Source organism: Acinonyx jubatus, chromosome C1, assembly GCF_027475565.1.
Source record: "Acinonyx jubatus isolate Ajub_Pintada_27869175 chromosome C1, VMU_Ajub_asm_v1.0, whole genome shotgun sequence".
NCBI classification, from domain to species: domain Eukaryota; kingdom Metazoa; phylum Chordata; class Mammalia; order Carnivora; family Felidae; genus Acinonyx; species Acinonyx jubatus.
In genome coordinates this window covers 206,682,694-206,702,003 of record NC_069381.1, presented here as the reverse complement: position 1 = coordinate 206,702,003, position 19,310 = coordinate 206,682,694, and the positions used below count along the sequence as shown (strand labels likewise).

The 19,310-nt window shown below is 42.3% G+C and overlaps 1 protein-coding gene across 12 annotated transcripts in view; it reads left to right on the top strand.

Moving 5' to 3' along the window:
* The window catches only part of COL4A4 (collagen type IV alpha 4 chain), a 130,148-nt gene that overhangs the window by 11,807 nt on the left and 99,031 nt on the right, over positions 1 to 19,310 (top strand). For 10 of the 12 annotated variants that reach the window (XM_027048808.2, XM_027048814.2, XM_053215885.1 and 7 more), the window contains exons 3-5: positions 6,360 to 6,518; positions 9,507 to 9,549; positions 13,453 to 13,530. In XM_027048808.2, coding sequence (XP_026904609.2) covers positions 6,463 to 6,518; positions 9,507 to 9,549; positions 13,453 to 13,530 — 177 coding nt within the window. In that variant the 5' untranslated portion in view covers positions 6,360 to 6,462. Of the gene's footprint in view, positions 1 to 1,948; positions 2,013 to 2,116; positions 2,426 to 6,359; positions 6,519 to 9,506; positions 9,550 to 13,452; positions 13,531 to 19,310 lie in introns of all 12 variants that reach the window. The other 2 variants (XM_027048828.2, XM_027048823.2) reach the window with 2 other exon arrangements.

Genomic DNA, 19,310 nt, shown 5'->3' with positions numbered 1-19,310 from the left:
GGCAAGGTGGGGGCGGGATTGGCCATAATCCAGCAGCATGCTGGTCAAGTTGGAACTCAGAGTCATTCTCAAGAATTTACTTGAGTAGTTCTCAAAGTTTTTCCGTGTTGCTTCTCAGAGAACATGAAGCTCCAACCACATTCCAGTGGTTCATGGACCACACAGATTCATGACCTGCTTTATAAGCCTTGTGATACTTACTTGTTGAGATGGATTGTTTTTGCTAAAAAGCTCAAACCAACCTGAACTCTTTCAACGTCTGCAGGTAGAGTCAACCCAAGAATATGGGATTTTCTAAATACCAAAACCAAATAAGCAGCTTATATGTTGGGGAAAGGTTGAGTCATCTCTTAACATGGGAAGTGTAAGCCTCGAAAGGAGATGTCTGGCCACTGAGGTGGACACAGCATTGTCATTCTTTTCCTGGGAGCACTTTTCTATCCTTCGAGGCCCTTTTCTTACTTGTTTGCAAAGATGAGCCTTTAGGAATTCTATTTTGGAAAGATAAAGGTATATACAAATAGGTGTTCAGACTATCAGAAAAATTTCACCTTGGAGAGTCTTCAGATAGTTCAGTGTCAGAAGGTCAAAAGAAAGAACGTGTAGATATTAAGTTAATAGGAATTCATTTCACTGAAAGAACAAAAATATTATTATTTAAAAAAGCTCAAAGACTTAATGTTACTTTGGAAAAGAAAAGACATCATACTTATATTACCTTTTTGCGACTGGAAGATTCTGATACTCAGTCTCCTGCTATCCGGTCCTGTAATCTTGACCATTCCCTGCTCCCATCCCCCGGTCGATGAGAACCCAAGCAGGGTGTATTTCTTTTCAAGATTGGGTTGCAGAGAAAACAAATTCCCCGTAGTAGAAATAATGATTTAGAAGGTCTCAGATCTTGTTCCCAGACATAGCATTTGGAAAACATCGAGCAAAGACTCATGAGGAGTCCCAGGGGAATTGGAGTCCAGGAACGTTCATAAAGGAGTGAAAAAAAAAATCAGCCCAGGGAGTTGGAAAAAGAGAAGCTAATGATATTTGCTGTATAAGCTAGAGCTTACTGAAATAAATACAGGCTGGGAAAGAGCCTGTGGACCTTACTTTGGTTGTTGAACGAGGCTGATGTTCAGAGATCCAGGATCTTTGGGGGAGATCCTCTGGGGGATCCTCTGGGGGAACCTCCAAGAGAGCTTCCTGTTGGGGTGTCCAGCCTTGGGACCAGCTATGGGGGCAGAGCAATGCTTTTCATCAGACTTGGCTGGACAGGTCAGTTTGCTCAGATAAAGGGAATAGACTAAAAGCCTGCATCAGAAATGGGGCAGCTCTTGGGAATGAGCTACTCTTTCATTCTCTGATGGACCATCAGTCTTTCTCTTTTCACATTTTCCTTTCTTAAAAACCCAATTTTTTATGATTACTGAGGATATCTGTTTCCTCTAAATTCAGGCTTGTGCTTCTCCTAGACCTGTTTCAGCCTTTGAATGTCTGACTCTCCTTTGGGGCGTCTTCCTCCCCAGCCCCTTTCTTCTCTTTCCTAAGTCCTGTCTCTGAGAGGAGCCATCCAGTTTGCAGTATCCCCCGGCCCTGAGCCAGAGCTCTAGGTCAAGCTCTGGGTTGGGCTGCCTCTAGGTCAGGTGGTTATCTTCCTCCACCATGTGGCTGGCTGATGAAAATCTGGAAATCTGGCCGCACCCTCACTTAGCTGGGCTGAAGGCGGGACCTGAGTGGGCCCTTGCACAGCAGCCCCTGGAGAATGCTCCCTTCCTGAGAATAACAGTTGACAAACTAAAGCATGTCCTTTGAAAGGTGCAGAACCTTGGCAGAAGTTTCCTAGGTAGGCAATCTCCCAAAGCAGCTGTTTGCATTGTTTGCATATGTCTTGGTGGCATAGGCGTAGCGCTTTGGGTTGCAAAGCTTTTTTTTTTTTTTTTGCTAATAATGATAGACTCCATTGGAAACTCCCTGCCTTGGCCAGTCCTATGTGATGACAGCCATGTATTTTTGAGAAGGTAGGTTAGAAGGACACTGTTCTGAGCGAGAGAGTATTTTTGTTTTGTTGTCTGGTGCAGTCAGAAGCTCGGTTGAGACAAAAGTTTTTATGCTCTTAACACAGGCAGTTGCAACGAAGAAACTCCTCTCGGATTGCTGTGGATTACCTGTGTGACTGCGTTTTGACAACACCGATGCTCACGGTGCAAGCTGATCGTCACATGGGCCCTGAGCGTCACGTGCTCAGCTGTTGTGGAGACTTAGTTAGGAGAACAGTTATAAATTCTCCACGACTTGTTCATGGCTAGTTTTGGGCTCGACAGACGTGTGGGATTCAGCACGTGCTCATCCAAGGCTTGCTCCGGGTCAAACAGTGAACAAGGCAGTTTTTTACCACTGGCAGCTCCTGGAGAGCAGAGGTCTTCAGGCTGAGGTACATACGCCCTTGGGAGACAGAATGATTCCTAAGAGTTGTGCAGTCAGCTTGGAAGATGAAGTCAAGGAATCAACTTGCAGATTCTCAACTGCTATCATATTCTTTCTTAGAATTGTTCTGTCTGAAGATGGGTCTTTGCTTCATGTTCTCACCACCGCCTTTTACAATTTTTCCTTTTGCTGGTTTTCACCAGAGAAGCATACCCCTCTGCCCCCACCCACCCTGCTTTGCCCCCCCGAAGGCAAGATCTGTTTGTGAGGCAGACGCTGGGCAGCATAAATGCAGGTGCTGAGAACAGAGAACATTCTACCTTTTGGGTTCCACATCCCTGGGCCAGGTGGTTTCTAGTAAGACTTATCAGGTGGTAGATCAGGTGGTAGATTCTTGATGATAAATTCTATATTGCTTTTGGCATACAATTTAGGAGAAGTTCAAAGAACTGCATGACATTTATAGAAGAAATTCCTTCCATTCACAAAGTCTTGTTTCTGTGAATAGATTTATTAGAATTCAAAGTTTTTAGAAATTATAATGGAAGGAGTACTGTTGCTTGACCCACCTCATTTCTTGACCAGATCTCATTTGTTGATCTGGGCTAAATAAACTATTTGAGAAACCGAAATCCCCAATTCATTCATTGCCGAGTACATTTCCAGTAAAATTGCATTTGTAACGTGTTCAATAATTGTTCATCAAAATTTTAATTTATTTGGTTTTGGTGGATTATATACCACTTATCATCATAATGATAAACACATTGAGGCAAAAACATTTATGACTTAGAGATTTGTGATCATAGGAAATAAAAAAATAATTTATATACATATTTTTGTCGCAGAGAAGCGTAGTAAGGTAATCTATATAAGAATTTTCAAGTATAAAAATACGCTGCACTAGGATATACGTGGGGGATGAATTGGAAATATTAGTTCAAGAATGAAAATGAGGTAAAATTTCTAGCTGGCTAAGAACTTGTTGTGCACATATTTTAAGCTGATGGTGGCAAGAACCATCCTTAGAATGATTATGATGGTCCATTGGCTATGTCAGAGTAGGGCTGCAACTCGTTTTGTTTTATAAGTCACCATGTACAATGTTCCAAATTATACTCTTAGCACCTTTAAAGAGAAGATGAAAGTGTTTAGATATTAACTCGCAAAAAATGAAAAGGGGGTGTGTGTAACTTAAAAAACATTCTTAGGGAGAGTGTCAGAGCAGACATCTGCAGACTGCTATGCTTAGGTGTCAAATGGCAGAAGGGATCCGTACTGGAGTCAAAACCCCCCAGGTCTACCATTTATTAGCTCTGTGAATTTGCACCAGTTACTTAAACTGACCCAAGCTGGTTTTCCTTCACAACTGAACTAATACTTTCCTTACTGAATTGTGGTGAAGGAAGTGATTTGATGTGCCCAGCACTCTTAGCAGAAGGTCCAAGGTGTAATTAGTGTCCATGCCTCTCCACTTCTCCCAAGGCTGTAACGATCCCTCTTTCCATGGCCCTCTTTCTTCCTTTCTCTATCACCTCATGTGTGTTCAAAGTTGGCCTTATCTTACATTCTCTGTTAAATACATTTGATTAGCCCAAAGTATATTCTGTAAATTCATTCATCCAATGACTATATATTAAGCGCCAACTCTATTCGAAGCACGATTATGGCCCTGGGGATAACTGTGAATTAAGAGACAAAATCCCTATTGTCACAGAGCTTACTAAGTGCATGGTGATGAGGGTGCATTGGCTGCTCCCAATTAGCGATGTCCTTTCACTAGTGGGAGACCAGTTGGATTTCTGCGGATTGGCCCATCTGTCCATCCACCCAACCAGCCAGCCATCTGGTCATTCAGTTACAAAATGTATTGAGAAACTCCTAAGTGTTAGGACCATGATCAGGCATTCTTGTCTGAAAGTGACTGCAAAAACACTCTATTTTAATAAAATCCCTGTTTGTACGCCCTTTATCACAATATGCGTAGAGATTAATGCATGATGTATCTATTTTGTGGTTAAATGTAAATATCCCTGGTTTTCTTTAATTTTTTGACTATTTCTTATCTGTTTAAAATAATGAGTACCTTTTTTTTTTAATGTTTATTCATTTTTGAGAGACAGAGAGAGAGAGAGAGAGAGAGCGAGCGAGCATGGGTGGGGGAGGGGCAGAGAGAGGGAGACACAGAATCTGAAGCAGGCTCCAGACTTGGAGCTGTCAGCACAGAGCCTGATGCGGGACTCCCACTCATGAACCGTGAGATCATGACCTGAGCCAAAGTCAGATGCTTGACCGACTGAGCCACCCAGGTTCCCCAATTGAGTACCTTTTGAATGATTCAAACCAATTTGTGTATTCCTTCTAAATCAATAATTTGTTTTATTGAGATTTTCTTCCAGTATGCAGCTAAAAAAACATATTTAAAATGATCAATGTGGAGGGATGCCTGGGTGGCTCAGTTGGTTAAGCATCTTATTTCAGTTCAGATCATGATCTCGAGGTGTGTGAGTTCAAGGCTTGTGTCGGGCTCTGTGCTGACAGCTTGGAGCCTGGAGCCTATTTCAGATTCTGTGTGTCTCTCTCTCTGTCCCTCCCCAACTCATGCTCTGTCTCTCTCACTTTCAAAAATAAATAAACAAAAAAAATAAAAAAAACATTGTTTTGAATGATGGATTTGGGGATGGGAAATGATCCGGTCCCTCAAAGTGATTCTTTTTCTACCTGACTTTCAAACTGTATCAAGGAATGTTGTTCTACCACTTACATGGGGAACTAGTATTCCATAAACACAGCATTGAATTAGTTTATCCGGATTTTATCCAGAAATCAAAAAATTTCCATTTGAAGACATTTCAATATCAAGACATTCCTTTAGGCCAGGTCTTTTTATATAATATCTATACCTTTTTTAATCAAAGATATAGAATTTTTTGAATCACATGTTTTCTCTTTTTTTTGAGATAAAATTCACAAAATAAAGTCACTGAATTATTTCAAAGTTCATAATTCAGTGTTTTTTAGTATAGTCATGTGCAACCAGCACCACTATCTAATTCCAGAACATTCCATAGTCTCAAGAAGAAACTTCCCAATTCTCTCCTCCAACCCCTGACAATTACTACTCTACTTTCTGTCTCCATGGAGTTGCCTATTCTGGTTATTTCATAGACATGAAATCATACCATATGTGTCTTTCCCGTAACATGATGTTTTCAAGGTTCATCTATGTATCAGTCCTTCACTCCTTTTTATGGCCAAATCTCTTGTGTGGAAGTAGCACATTTTGCTTATCCATTCATCAGGTGATGGGCGTTTTGCTTGTTTGCACTTTTTGGCTATTATGAATATTTATGTACAAGTTTATGCATGAATATAGTGTCAATTCTCTTGGTTATAACTGGGAGTGGAATTTCTGGGTCTTATGGTAATTTTGCATTTAACTTTTTGAGGAACCATCAAAGTGTTTTCCACAACTGTGGAAACCATTTAACATAAAAATATTTTCGTATGTGTTTGCTGTGTGCGTGAAAAGTATATGTTTCTATACTCAAGGGTCCCCTTCCTAGTTCCAAAAAGTAAAAAAATGCACTTAAGTGAATTTTAACTTGGATTTTCAAGGGCAAATGTTAAATAGGAGAAAATGCCACTTAACAAAATGAAGCAATAATTTTTATACAAGCATTATATACATCTATATTTCATTTCTCAAAAATACATTTATGACACAAATAACTGGAGAGTGTTTTTATTTCTAAGAATAAAAATTGGTATTTATTCAGTTTTATTACCACTAAGATTGTTTTGTCAAAAAAAGTTGAACTCCCCCCTTAGAAAATATTTCCATTGCTGTGAATAATGAAAGTAATTATTTTCAACATTATAAAGAATATTGTGTTTTAAGAGATGTATCTATATTTAACATATACAAACTTTAAACCTAGGACATAGCACCCCACTTACAAGTGAGAGTCTTCTGGAAGAGAAGAGAAACCTGACAGAATTTTTTTTAAGTACCAAGACTTGACTGTGAAGTAATCCAGGCACATGGCGTCAATAAAGTACTCATTCAGGTGGATCAAGCCATTGGCCACAGATCCCTGGTGAGTGTCCTCCGCGTGATAACTTGCTTATATTTAATAATTTCTCCTAAATTTGGTTTTACAGTTATGAATTGTCTGAACGTTTCATGTGTCAAGAGGCCAAAGTGTTCCAGAAACCTATCTATTATGCCTGCTATTTTGTGATTCATTTTTATTAAACACCAGTTCTCTCTACTCTCCCTGAATTACACCCACATCATCGCCAATGGGAAAGACATTCATCTAAAGGCTGCAGATTCTTGCCCTCTTACTAGGTTTTAGGTATCCACATCCTAATCCCTGGATCCTGAGAATATGGTCTGTTACAGGTGATGGGGATTTATGTTTGTAGATAACATTAAACTTGCTAATCAGCTGACTTTAGGGAGCTTATTCTGGATTATCTGGGTGGGTCCGGTGTAATCACAAGGGTCCTTAGAAGTGAAAGAGGGAAGCAGGAGGGTGAGGGGCAAAGGAGATGTGACAATGGAAACAGGTCACAGGGATGAGACTGACGTGACCAGCCATTGCTGGCTCTGAAGACGGAAAGGAGACCAGGGGCCAAGGAATGCAGGCAGCCTCCAGAATCTGGAAAACACAAGGACACGGAATCTCCCCCAGAGCCTCCAGAAGGAACACAGCCCTGCCCCCACTTTGATTTTCAACAGTGAGACCCATGTTGGAGAATCATGACATAACAAATTCCTGTTGGTTTTAAGCCACCGAGTTCTTGGTAATGTGTTATGGGGCTGGTAGGAAACTAACATGCTATTGTCAGAAGGGACCAAAAAAGACATTGGGAGTTAAGACAGCAACGTCTTAAATAGTGAAAAATAAGAAAAGTTTTGAGGCCGATGAATATGTGTGCATGAGAGAGTGGTAGGAAGAATGGATTTGTTTCAGGATTACAGGAGAATCTAACTTATTTGGAGTGGATGGGGAGGAAACTGCAAAATAGTCTTAATTTTAATGGTTTTTTAAAAGAAAAAAAGAATTGCCTTTTTTTCAATACACACAGCAGCAGGAGGAACTATCAGGGGACAGGGCGAAGGAAGGACAAGAGAGATTGAGCACTGACCTGAACAGCATCCGTCCTTGCCCCCTTCCAGCAAGCTTTTGAGGACATTGCCCAACATTTCTGGGTCAGTTTGCTTTTGTGCAAAATGTGGAAAAAACATGCCCCGACTACAGTCTTTTTTTTTTTTTTTTTTTTAAGTTTCTTTATTTTTGACAGAGACAGAGTGTGAGCAGGAGTTGGGGAGGGGCAGAGAGAGAGAGGGAGACAGAGAATCCTAAGCAGTCTCCAGGCTCCGAGCTGTCAGCACAGAGCTTGATGTGGGCCTCAAACCCATGAACGGTGAAATCATGACCTGAGCCGAAGTCAGATGCTCAGCCGACTGAGCCACCCAGGCATCCCCATCCCTAACTACAGTTTTAATGAGACTATATATATGGGGATGGCCAAAACCAGTATGGGATGTAACATGTACTTGTTTACAAATGTCCAAAGTGATAAGGGCCCAATTAGCAAACGGTAGTTATGAATACTTGACTTAAAACATTTTATCCCATGTTTAACACATCTTTCAACTTTTTATTCTCTTAATTACTTAGATACTTCACTGAAATGCCAACCTTATCTTTGTTGGCATTGTCATGAACTCCAACAGCAGGGTTGGGGAGAAGGAAGACCTCAGTGGGGTAGCCAGGAAGCATGGGCTCGGCCTGCCGCAGTCCCCAATCTCCTAGTCTGGGTCTCGTCCAGAGGCACGACTCTGCAGCTTTCTATAATGTTTCTCAGCATTTCAGCATGAGAGGGGGACAGTGTGGAAAAAGAAGGCTCACTTAGGACGTGGGTTTCAGACAGAAGACTCTACTTAGAAAAAAGGACAGAGCTGGCAGGGAAATCACAGCCTGAGTCTGGCTGGACCGCAGCCCTCCTCTCATCCCTGGGAATGATGTGACCTGAGTCCCCAAATCCATCAGAGCTGTTTAAGAATTAAATGGCATGATGAATATGAAAGCTCTTTGACCAATATAAGCCCAAGGCAGATGTATGTGAATGTTTAGTGGTTGTCACAGTCAGACTGGGCTCCTGGAATAATACCATACCAGGGGGTTTACAAAGAACAGAAATTTATTTCTCCCAGTTCTGGAGGCTGGAAGTCTGAGATCAGGGTGCCAGTGCAGTGGGTTCTGGTGAGAGCGTCTTCCAGGTTGCAGACTGCCAACATCTTGGTTTGTCCTCACATGGTGGAAAGAGGGGGAGAGAGAGCTCTCTGGGGTCCCTGTATAAAGGGCACTAATCCCATTCATAAGGACTCCACTCTTGTGACCTAATCACCTCCCAAAGGCATTACCTTCTAGTATCATTCTAAAGGGTGAAGATTTCAACTCATAAATTTGTGGGCAGTGGGGGGCAGAGAGATGCTACAAACATTTGGTCCATAACAATGGTCTTTTATGGTTGTATCTCTTCTCTGTTAAAATTTGTTTATAGTTATGATGTTATCCCCAGTGGATTTCTGCCTCGCTCACAAGACCCTGAACCACTTAACTCTTCCCTAGCTGATTCATATTATTTTCCTTCCTTTCCAAATCATCTCCCCAGTCCATTAGATTTTCTTCCCTCCTCCCTCCTTCCAGTTGGTTCCACTTAATGGCATCCAGGATACACTGAGCTGCCTCCTTCCCTCACTCATCTACATTTCATTCAGAGAGTCGTCTCCATTCCCTCATCTACCCATCCAGTCTCACCTTCAGAGTGTCCCCAGGGTACCCAGCCCAGTGAGGACCCCACTAAAGGGGTGTGAGTACTTCTTGACTGAATAGCAAGAGGGAAGATAATGATGACAAGCAGAGAGAGAGTAACATTTACCTTGTCACTGATGACAGTGGCCTATTAGAAAAAAAAAAGCCTGGAATTTCTTCTTTTGTTCTTTCTCTTTTTAGTTTGTTTTGCATGAAAATGAACAGTTTATGTTTATCTGCATTTTTGCTGTTTCGTAGGTTGCTTATACTTATCCTGCTTTCTGTACAACACATGTATGCGGTAAGTACATTAGTTAGCTCTGATTGCATGCATTATTCTTGTTATAAGCCTTTTTGTCTGTGGGACTCAGTTTTCTCATCTGTAAAATGAAAGGCTGGACTAGGTGAACTCTAAGGTTTCTTTTCCACACTCAAAACTGCTTACCAGATTGCCCAGGTATTGGGGATTTCTTCATTTTATAACATTACCCTGTGTTAAAATCTTTTTTTGAAGGGGGGCTGGAAGCGGCTGGCCTACTTCAAGATTAAATCAAGACATACAAGATTACATGTGAACGTTTTAACTCTGGAGAAGGATAAACCTAGAATATTCTGTAATAAGATCTCTGTCTTCTGCTTCCCACTGAGGAATCTGAGTTATTAAACCCAACCCCAGACATTTCTGGGAAATCACACTATGGACTGCCAGTAACTCAGATCTTGAGATAACTGAACGGGTTAAGTCACCCTAGTGAGCACGTCCCCATCTGCCATCCTCTCTGGCTTGGATTTACCCAATCCAGTTTCTGTTATTTCAGTTAACATGGGTCTTTTCAAGGCAAATCAAAATAGAAAGTTGCTTTCTGTTCTCCTTTTCCTACTGGTCAGGACCAGAGAGGAATCAGAAGCTCTCCCCAAGTAGGATGATATGCCGTGTACCACTTAGTCCCATGCATTTGAGAGCATCATCTGAAGTAAGAATGGAAACACACTGAGATATGTGTCTGGATTTCTTTTTACTTGATTTCTCTAAGTTTAGTTTTGTATTATATTCTCCCCCCCCCCCACCGCCCCATTAGAAGAGCCTACAGAGTCTTAAATTTCACTTCCTTTGTTTCTTATGTTCCATACGTGGGAAAAAAAATTCTTGAAACAAAGACTCATCTAGCCTGGACCCTCCTATCAGGTTGTGCTATGCAGAGATATTAGAGATTTCACACCAAAGTTGCGATACTATAGTTGTCTTTTAAAGATAGTGATATAAATTGATGCAAAAGTTATGGGAGGCAATTTGGCATTATCCTTCAGAATTTCAAATGTGTAATCCTGTTGACCCAGGAAGTTTCCTTTTGGGAGTTTATTATATATGTTTATACTGACTTGCGCATAAAGAAAACACACAAAAATATTGTAGTGTTTAGTAACGAAGGGAGGTAGCTAACGGCCCATCAAGAAGGACAGATTAAACAAGTACTTCATGTGAGGAAGAGCGATTCTATTAACTTGGAATGACTTTGAAGGCATCTAAGTGAAGGCAGCAAGGTACAGAGAAATATACCATTTGGGTAAAAATAAAACAAGATTCAAATCACCAAAAAGTGTGTGTGTGGGTGGGTGTGCGTGCGCGTGTGTGTATGTGAGTGTGTGCATATGTGTTCCTGGTGTGAAAGTGCTCATAACTACCCAGAAACAGATTGAATATTTGAATTCAATATTGAATATTGAATTCAATATTTCTTTCCCCATTATACTCTTTTGCCCTGTTTGAATTTTTTATCATGTGCAAATGTTGTTTTTCAAAAAAGAAAATAGAGGTATGCATGTAGGACCAGTTATTAATCTAGAAATTAATAACATACCTCATAAACATTTTATTCAACATACGTTTGTTTAAAAAATATCTGGGCTAAAACAGGAACTTTTCTTTTTTTTCCTCTTTGAAGAATGACATTAGTTTTGGAGAACATCAGTGTATTCCGGTGAATATGGTTTATACTTTGAATGTTGCCTTGGTGTGAGCCATAGTATTTATCTTTTTCAAATGGGTTCATACAGTCTGTTTTTGTGGCACATATTTTCCCTCTATGAATGCCTCCCCTAAAGTGGTATTTATTGGGCTATATCTAACGTACAAAAACTTCTTAGAGCCTAAAATTACCTCTTGCTTTTTTCTTTTATCAGTACCAAAGCTTTACATGTGACTATTTCTGGTTGTTTTTTTTTTTATTAGAATCTGTTAATTTATTTTACACCAATTCTTTCCCGAAATGTAATTTTCAGATGCTACAAACATCTCTGTGATGGTTGGCACAATTAAGAAAAAAAAAAACAATAAAAGAACAAACTTGTCTTTATTATCAAGCCAGCTAATCAACTGACCTTCTTTCTCTGGTTGTTTTGATATTTCACTGAACACATAGTAATGAGTCCCAACCTTAAATGAACCCAAGTATTCAGACCAGTTGCTTTAAAGTGTTTTCATGATGTCCTGGACCTGGGCATTTAACCTTTTTTTTTTTTTTCGTCACTTTATCAGAGTTTTGAACTTGATGGTTCTGCATTCATAGATAACAATGTGACTCAAAACTCAAGAGGCATCTATTTTGGAAACTTCAAATACAGTTTTTTTTTAACTTAACTCTTGTAAAGGTTCACATTCTTATATACTTTCAATGACTCTAAAGAATTTTGTTTATAAAAATGTCTTTTTTTGTTAATGCTTAATTTAAAGATTTTTTTTGGGGATGTGTCTGAGCATATTTTTTTTTTCTAGAAAAAAGAGGTCTAAGTTGTGTGACTGAATAATAAATACATTCGGGATAGATCCTTTTTCCTCCCATACACATACTCATATATATGTGTATGATTACACATGTGTGTATTCATATGTACACCTACTTGTATGTCCTTCCATACATACTTATGTACATTGGTGTGTAGGTATACATATTTGTCTTCCAACTGAACTGTGAGTATTGGTTCAAATGTTGTATGTTTCCCCATTATGCTTTGCTGTAAAGACTCATGTTTATAGCCTTGAATGTAAAAGATCTATCAGTCATAGAAATGTGTGGGTAATATATAAGTGTTACAGTGAGGGCTGGACCAGGCGAGATCATGAACTAGGTGAAGTATATCCCTGGTGCCTTTCTGATATTCCTGTCCACACTCTCAGCTCGTAGCATCTAGAGCTGTTTTTGCCACTAGTTCTTCCCAACCCACCGCCCCAGGCTCTGAAGGAATGGTCAGTGTTCATTGTCATTGTCCTGCAGGTGCATCATGGTGGCTGTTTTGTTGTTAAGCGATCTACTTATGGAAACAGTTATTCTGGGATTATGCTTTTGTATTGAAGTGACAGATGACTCTGGATATAGACAATGAGGATTTGTGAGAACAAGGGCCTGATTCTTCCTAAAGAGCGCGTGTGTGCGTGTGTGTGTGTGTGTGTGTGTGGTATGTGTGTGGTGTGTGTGTGGTGTGTGTGTGTGTGTGTGTGTGTGTGTGTGTGTGTGTGTGTTTGGAAGAAGCATGAAAGTTAAGAAAACATGTGAGTGTGGAGAAACTCTCTAAAGAGAATGTTGGAGAGAGGTTAGCGAGAAGTGGGGAAGGGCTCACCTTATTCAAGTTCAGGAGCTTTCTGGTTGGGAGACACATTGGAGGAACCATCTTGGAGTTTTAGCAGTTTGCAGGAAACAGTCTTCGTGTGAAAATCCAAGGCTGTGACGGGAGCAGTGACCAGGAAGGACTTGATGGTGCTGGAGGGGAAGCAAGAGCGTCCTGAAAAGCAGCCAAGTTTATAATTGAAGTGAGACACCATTGTGTCCTTACAGTTTTCCTAATCATATAGTTTACACTCTAAGATTGCTCACAACTTAGTAAATGAGGTCTTGCCAGGAGAAGGACATCACAGAAGATTCTTGCTAAAAAAAAAAGTGGCCTCAGAAGGGAGCTTCTTTCAATGCCAGCTCACATAAACTTTTATTTTTCTCACACAATCGTCAGCACTCTTATCGAGCCACAATGGAAGTTCTTTGTCTTTTGATGTATCCACGTGAGTTGTTTTCTTTTCGAGGTTTCCAAGGTAAAGGTATACTGTGGAATTCCCATGAGTTAGGTAAACCGAGATGCTTGTTACAAGTCAAATATCATGTACCCAGCTAAGCAAGGAATACCAGTTTACTAAACCAGATGCTTCACTTTCCAGAGTGCAAAGAAGTTTATTGGGCCTTGCGGAGGAAGAGATTGCTCAGTTTGCCAGTGCTTTCCTGAAAAAGGGTCTCGGGTAAGTGATGTAAAAATCAGTATGGGCAGTGGGAGGAAGAAATGGGGAGTTACTCATCAACGGGCATAAAGTTTTGGTGATGCAAGATGGGTTAGCTCTAGAGATCTGCTGTAGGATGTCTACCTAGAGTCAACAATAATGTCATATTCACTGAAACATTGGTTGGGAGCGGGGCACCTGGGTGGCTCAGTCGGTTAAGCGCCCAACTTCGGTCAGTCAGATTCTGTGTCCCCCTCTCTCTCTGCCCCTCACCCGCTCTCTCTCTCTCTCTCTCTCTCTCTCTCTCTCTCAAAAACAAACATTAAAACATATTTTAAAAAATTGGTTGGGAGAGCAGATCTCATATTAAGTGTCCTTACCACAGTAAAATGTTAGGAAAAAAGTCAACATGGGCAGCATGTTGAAATTTGAGCCATTGTGAATACTTAAAGTTAAGGAGTCCCAGATTCTTAGCATGTTCTGATAATTGTCAATGGTTCTGTTTTACAGTGAAAGTTATGTACATTCTGATAAGCCATCCCAGTTTTATTACACTAGGCATCAAGCTTAGAAGTGCAAGCTGTGATTTACCCAATGTTTCATACCACACTAATCTTGTGAACTGCCTTATGCAAAAAGGGTCCTGTGCCAAATGGTACATGCTAGGTCGCCATCTTGAAACTCAGGTTGCATATCAGCATTTTTTTTTTAATGTTTATTTATTTTTGAGAGAGAGCAAGACACAGAGTGAAGCAGGGGAGGGGCAGAGAGAGAGAGAGAGAGAGAGAGGGAATCCTAAGCAGGCTTCAGGCTGTGAGCTGTCAGCACAGAGCCCAACGCAGGGCTTGAACCCACAAACCGTGAAATCATGACCTGAGCCAAAGTCATGAGCCAGGTGCCCCAACATATAAACATTTTAAAGGCTCTGAGAAGTAGTGTAGTGAGGCGGGGGAAACCTGGTTTAAACTTATCTAAAGTGGTATATCCAGACATTGGACTACAAGACTCTTTTTGGGATAGCACCTATTGAAGTCACATGGGCATAGTGTTCTGTATGCATCTATTGTGCATGGCTGCATTTCTTGTGTGCTTCTTACGTGCCGCACACCATCTGTGTTCCCCAAAGGCTTTAGGTCCCTGACTCCTCATGACTACTCTCTTACTATCTCAGCGTGCCGACTTTGCAAGGCAGAAGATCAAAGCTCAGAGAGGTGTAGCCTGTTACTCAAGTCCACCCAGGACGGGGCTCTGGGTGACTACACTATGTTCTCTGTCCCTGCAAGGCACAAGAGCCCTCTTGGCTACTGTAGGCGGGTCACTTGAACATTTATGGACCTCTGTCTCCCTTATATTCTGATAGCAGCAGCTGGCGGCCCACCCGCTCATTTGTGCTGGCGTAGTAGATCAAACAATTCTTTGGATTAAAAATACTCCCGCCATCTTACAAGAAAAGAGAAACTTGCTTTAGAAACTTTGGACAGTTTTTGAGTCAGATCAGTGATTCTGTTGCAACATGTTCCCATCGATTCTATAGGGAGTAACACTCAAAAAGCACAGTTCAGGGATGACCAGTCTACAAGGAGGCAAGACCTCTCCTGAGGGAAGGGGCCATCCATATATTTCTCCCATAGCTTTGCTTTCTCTCTGCATGATACGTGTGCAATATGTAAGGGGCTCCTGTGTTGAGCTCTCTTCCTGAAACCAGCTAACTTTCAGAGCATGAATTATGGCAAATCCCCTCATGCTTAAACTGCATTGTTTCTTTAATACTTCAAAAACTTTGGAGCTCAGAATTTATCTTAAGGTTTTTCTTTTCCTTTAAAAAAATTTTTTTAAACTGATTTTTAAGTTTATTTATTTTGAGAGAGAGAGTGCAAGCAGGGTAGAGGCTGAGAAAGAGAGAGAGGAGAATAAGGATCCCAAGCGGGCTCTGCACTGTCAGGACAGAGCCTGATGCGGGGCTCAAATTCACGAACCTTGAGATCATGACCTGAGCCAAAGGCAGACGCTTAACCAACTGAGGCACCCAGGCGCCCCTATCTTGAGATTTGTCAAGCTGCTTTCATGACATGATTCAAAAAAAGAGGTGCTAACTTCTAGTTATAAAATAAATAAGTCCCGGGAATATACTGTACAGCATGATGAGTATAGTACATAATACTATCTGGGTTATTTGAAGGTTATTGTGAGTAGATCTTGATGCTAACTAAACTTATCGTGGTGATCACTTTGCAATCTATACACATATCAAATTATGAAACTAATATAACGTTTATATGTCAGTTACATCTCAATAAAAATTCTTTTAAAAAGTAAAGACACTAAAACCTAGCAATCTAAGAAGTGCCTTTTTCACGTATATGTATGCCTTATTCGGGGGTGGGGGGGAAAGCCTGGCTTTCCTGTGATTTAAAAAAAAATTTATTTTAATGTTTATTTATTTTTGAGAGAGAGAGACAGACAGACAGAACATGAGCAGGGGAGGGGCAGAGAGAGAGGGAAACGCAGAATCTGAAACAGGCTCCAGGCTCTGAGCTTTCTGCGCAGAACCAGACGGGGCCGAACCCACAAACCGTGAGATCATGACTTGAGCCAAAGTCAGATGCTTAACTGACTGAGCCGCTCAGGTGCCCCTCCTGTGATTTTTAATATAAACATACCAAGATTGTATAAATGAGAAAGAAATCAGTGCATCTAAATTTTAAGACCCTTTGAGTTTGAGACCCAAGAAAAATGGATCAGCTTCTTGAGAGGATGCTAATGGGGGCATCACAAAACAAATGGGAACAGTTGCTTGGATAAGGCTCTGATGTAAATAAACCCGAGAATTGTTTTGGTCGGGACATCTGGCGAGGTCTAGAGACATTTGTTGGTTGTCACAACTGGATGGGGGAGGGGTGCTACAGTATCTCGTGGGTACGGGCCAGGGATGCGGTTCGACACCCCCAATGCACAGAACAGCCCCCACACCAAAAACTTACCTGTGCTGAGTGGACAAACCCTGCTCTCCTCCCACAACAGCTCTGTGAGGCTGATGGGGTTAATATTTTCATCTTTCAATACAAGGAGCCTGGATTTCCACGAGTTTTAATAACTCACTCGTATGTGGAAGAGGTGGAAACCCCACCCCGGTGTCTGACTTTGGTTTTAGCATTTGGCCCGTGATCACAAACATCGGTGCCTGCACACTCACATTCAAACACCAGACCGTCGTCATAACCTTGTGAACTCGGGCGGGTGCTTCGAGCTGCCCAAGCATTCGTTTCCTGGTATTTACACCACGAGTGCTTTCTCTTCTGTGTCCTCGGGTGTTCCGCAATCACGAGCAATGCACCTTGCGTCCCCTAACACAGTCTCCAGTGCCGGGGGTGACGAGGGCTCAGGGGATAGACTGCACTCTGCGGTCTGGGTCTCTGTTGCTGGGTGGTCGGGCAGAACAGAACGCGGAGCGCTGGTCAACCCTTGCCCTTTCCGAGACAGATGGCTCCCACATGAAGGCTGCAAGTTGCTGGCAGCGACATCCGGCTGGGAGTTTGGGAGCTTGGCTTGCGCATAACTGCCAGGTGGCGTGGGAGGTGGGTGCTCCCAAGTACTCAGCAAGCAGCCAACTCACATACCATCTCGGGAGCTGCAGTGACAGCTCGAGGGGGTCTAGAGAGACAGGAATCCACACAGTCCCGGAGGGTCGAGGATCTGCCTGAGACGGTGCAGCCTGCTAGTGGCTCAACCAGGCATTCCTAAGAAGGAAATGATTCCCCCTTTAGGGGTTCATGCCTGAGTGAGTTGTTTAAGCCCCAAATCAAAACTTCTGTCTCTGGATCGACGCTGGCCCCGTGCAGTGGAACGATGGGGTTGGGCTTGGAACTCTAGACTCAGGCTGGAGCCTGAGGTACAGCTGGGGTGCATCTGAGGCAGGGAGCCAAGGGGGGGTCCTTCACTTCTGACGGAGTGAAGTTCAGCCTCATCAGTGCACCCCGGAGGCCCGCAGTCTGGCCGAACCATGTGTTTCCACCGGCGATCAACACGCTTCCCCTTTGCGCCTCTCCTGCTGCATCACGTGGGCCATCGGCTCTCCCCGGAGCGTAATCCGAATATTCTCGCTTGCCTCCCCTTTTCCGGGCTGTCTTCCCACTTCCGCTCTGCCTCTGTTTCTCCTGCCCTCCCCAAGGAGCTCGGTGGAGACTCCAGCCCTCCCAAAGCATTCCCCTCCCTGCCGCAGCTCCTCCCAGCCAGTGCTGAGGCCCCTGGCAGGACCCTGGGCCCCTTCCCTTTACTGCTTGCACCCCGGCCTGTATCTCTGTTTGGGTGTGAGCATCGGTGCACACGACCCTCTTCATGAGATTACGAGCACACACCCTTCAAGGTCGTCATGTGGACACCTGGAAAATGCTTCTGCTGGCTCCTGGTCCGCAGTGGAAACATAGCAGGCGGTTAGTGCACATAAATCAATACGTGAAAACTAAGTCTCCAGCCTGGGCAGGACTGGGAGCCTGAGTGGGTGGCCACGCTGGCCTGTAGCGTGCTTCCGGGGATACCTGCCACATCTAAGAGAAGCGGGGAGCAGGGTTAGTAGGGAGTCTCCCACCTCAGTCCTCCCCACCCTCACCCGCACACGCATTGTTGAAACCTGTTATTAAATGTGCAATCTCACATAAGCTCAAATTCCCATGTGGTTTCAAGTAGGGCCAGAGAGAAGTATTTTGAACAGTGCCATTAAACAGTCCACGAGCATCCTCGAAAGAGCTCCAGTCGAGGGTAGGAGACTGGAACCCCTGTGCCTTCTTTCTGGTTGAGAGCCTCAGGTGAGAAATAAGGGTTTATCCTATCTGGCTGGTTCTGTTCCTCCAGGCTCTAACAGCCTCCGGTTCTGTGAGGTAGGCATGGCCATTTGCATATAGCAGCTATTCAGTTGCCTTCCAAAATATTTTGCAGCTATGCCCTGACATTTCCCCTAACCTCCTAATAGTCCCTCTTTGAGGATATGAATGACGTTGGCACTGGCTGAGATTTTAAGATTTTCTTTGCCAGTTTCAGTGAAGGAATCTTCAGGTTTTTGATGGTTGTCTCCTTGCAGGGAGAATTATGTGTCTTTATAGACTAGACTTGCAGGGAAAATTATGTGTCTTTTACAAGCTCCATTGTAGTAACTAGCATGATGATAAAGACACGTTCTGTAGCATTTTCCAGAATCAAATAGAAAATGTCCATATTTTTCATTGAATGGAGTCCACCAACTATTAAACCGTTAACTGTTCTATTAAGAACTGTATAATTTGACTTTTATGCAAAGAAGCCAAACTCAAGACCTGTTTGTTTTTTTTTCCTTCCTGGTTTGAAAGCTGAAATCACACATTAGCAAATCAGTGTTTCCTTGGGGAAGTTTAAGTCACTAAAAAAAATGCACAAGTATTTCCCCCACAATCTCATTCATTTGTCCCTCATGCTCCTAAGAGCCTGCGTTCCATGATAAAAATGGAATTTACTTGGGAGATTTTAATTATTAACATTTTTAACCATTAAATTATTTGCACACAAAGTTCCAGAACCCGATCTCTTTATCCCTCACACAGCTGTATTCTAGTATAGTCTACAACTGTGAAACAGTCTATAACTGATAAATGGTACAGAGCAATTCTTCTGAGGTCCCAAAGCACACATAAGTCAATGATGTTGTATTTTGGTGGAAGCAGAGTCCAATGACAAGTGACAAATTTGATCTGTCATCCACCCCCTTAGAGTTTTGGTTCTGCTTTATTTTTCTTCCACATCTTTCTCCCCCAAAAACAAACTCCCCAGCTCAT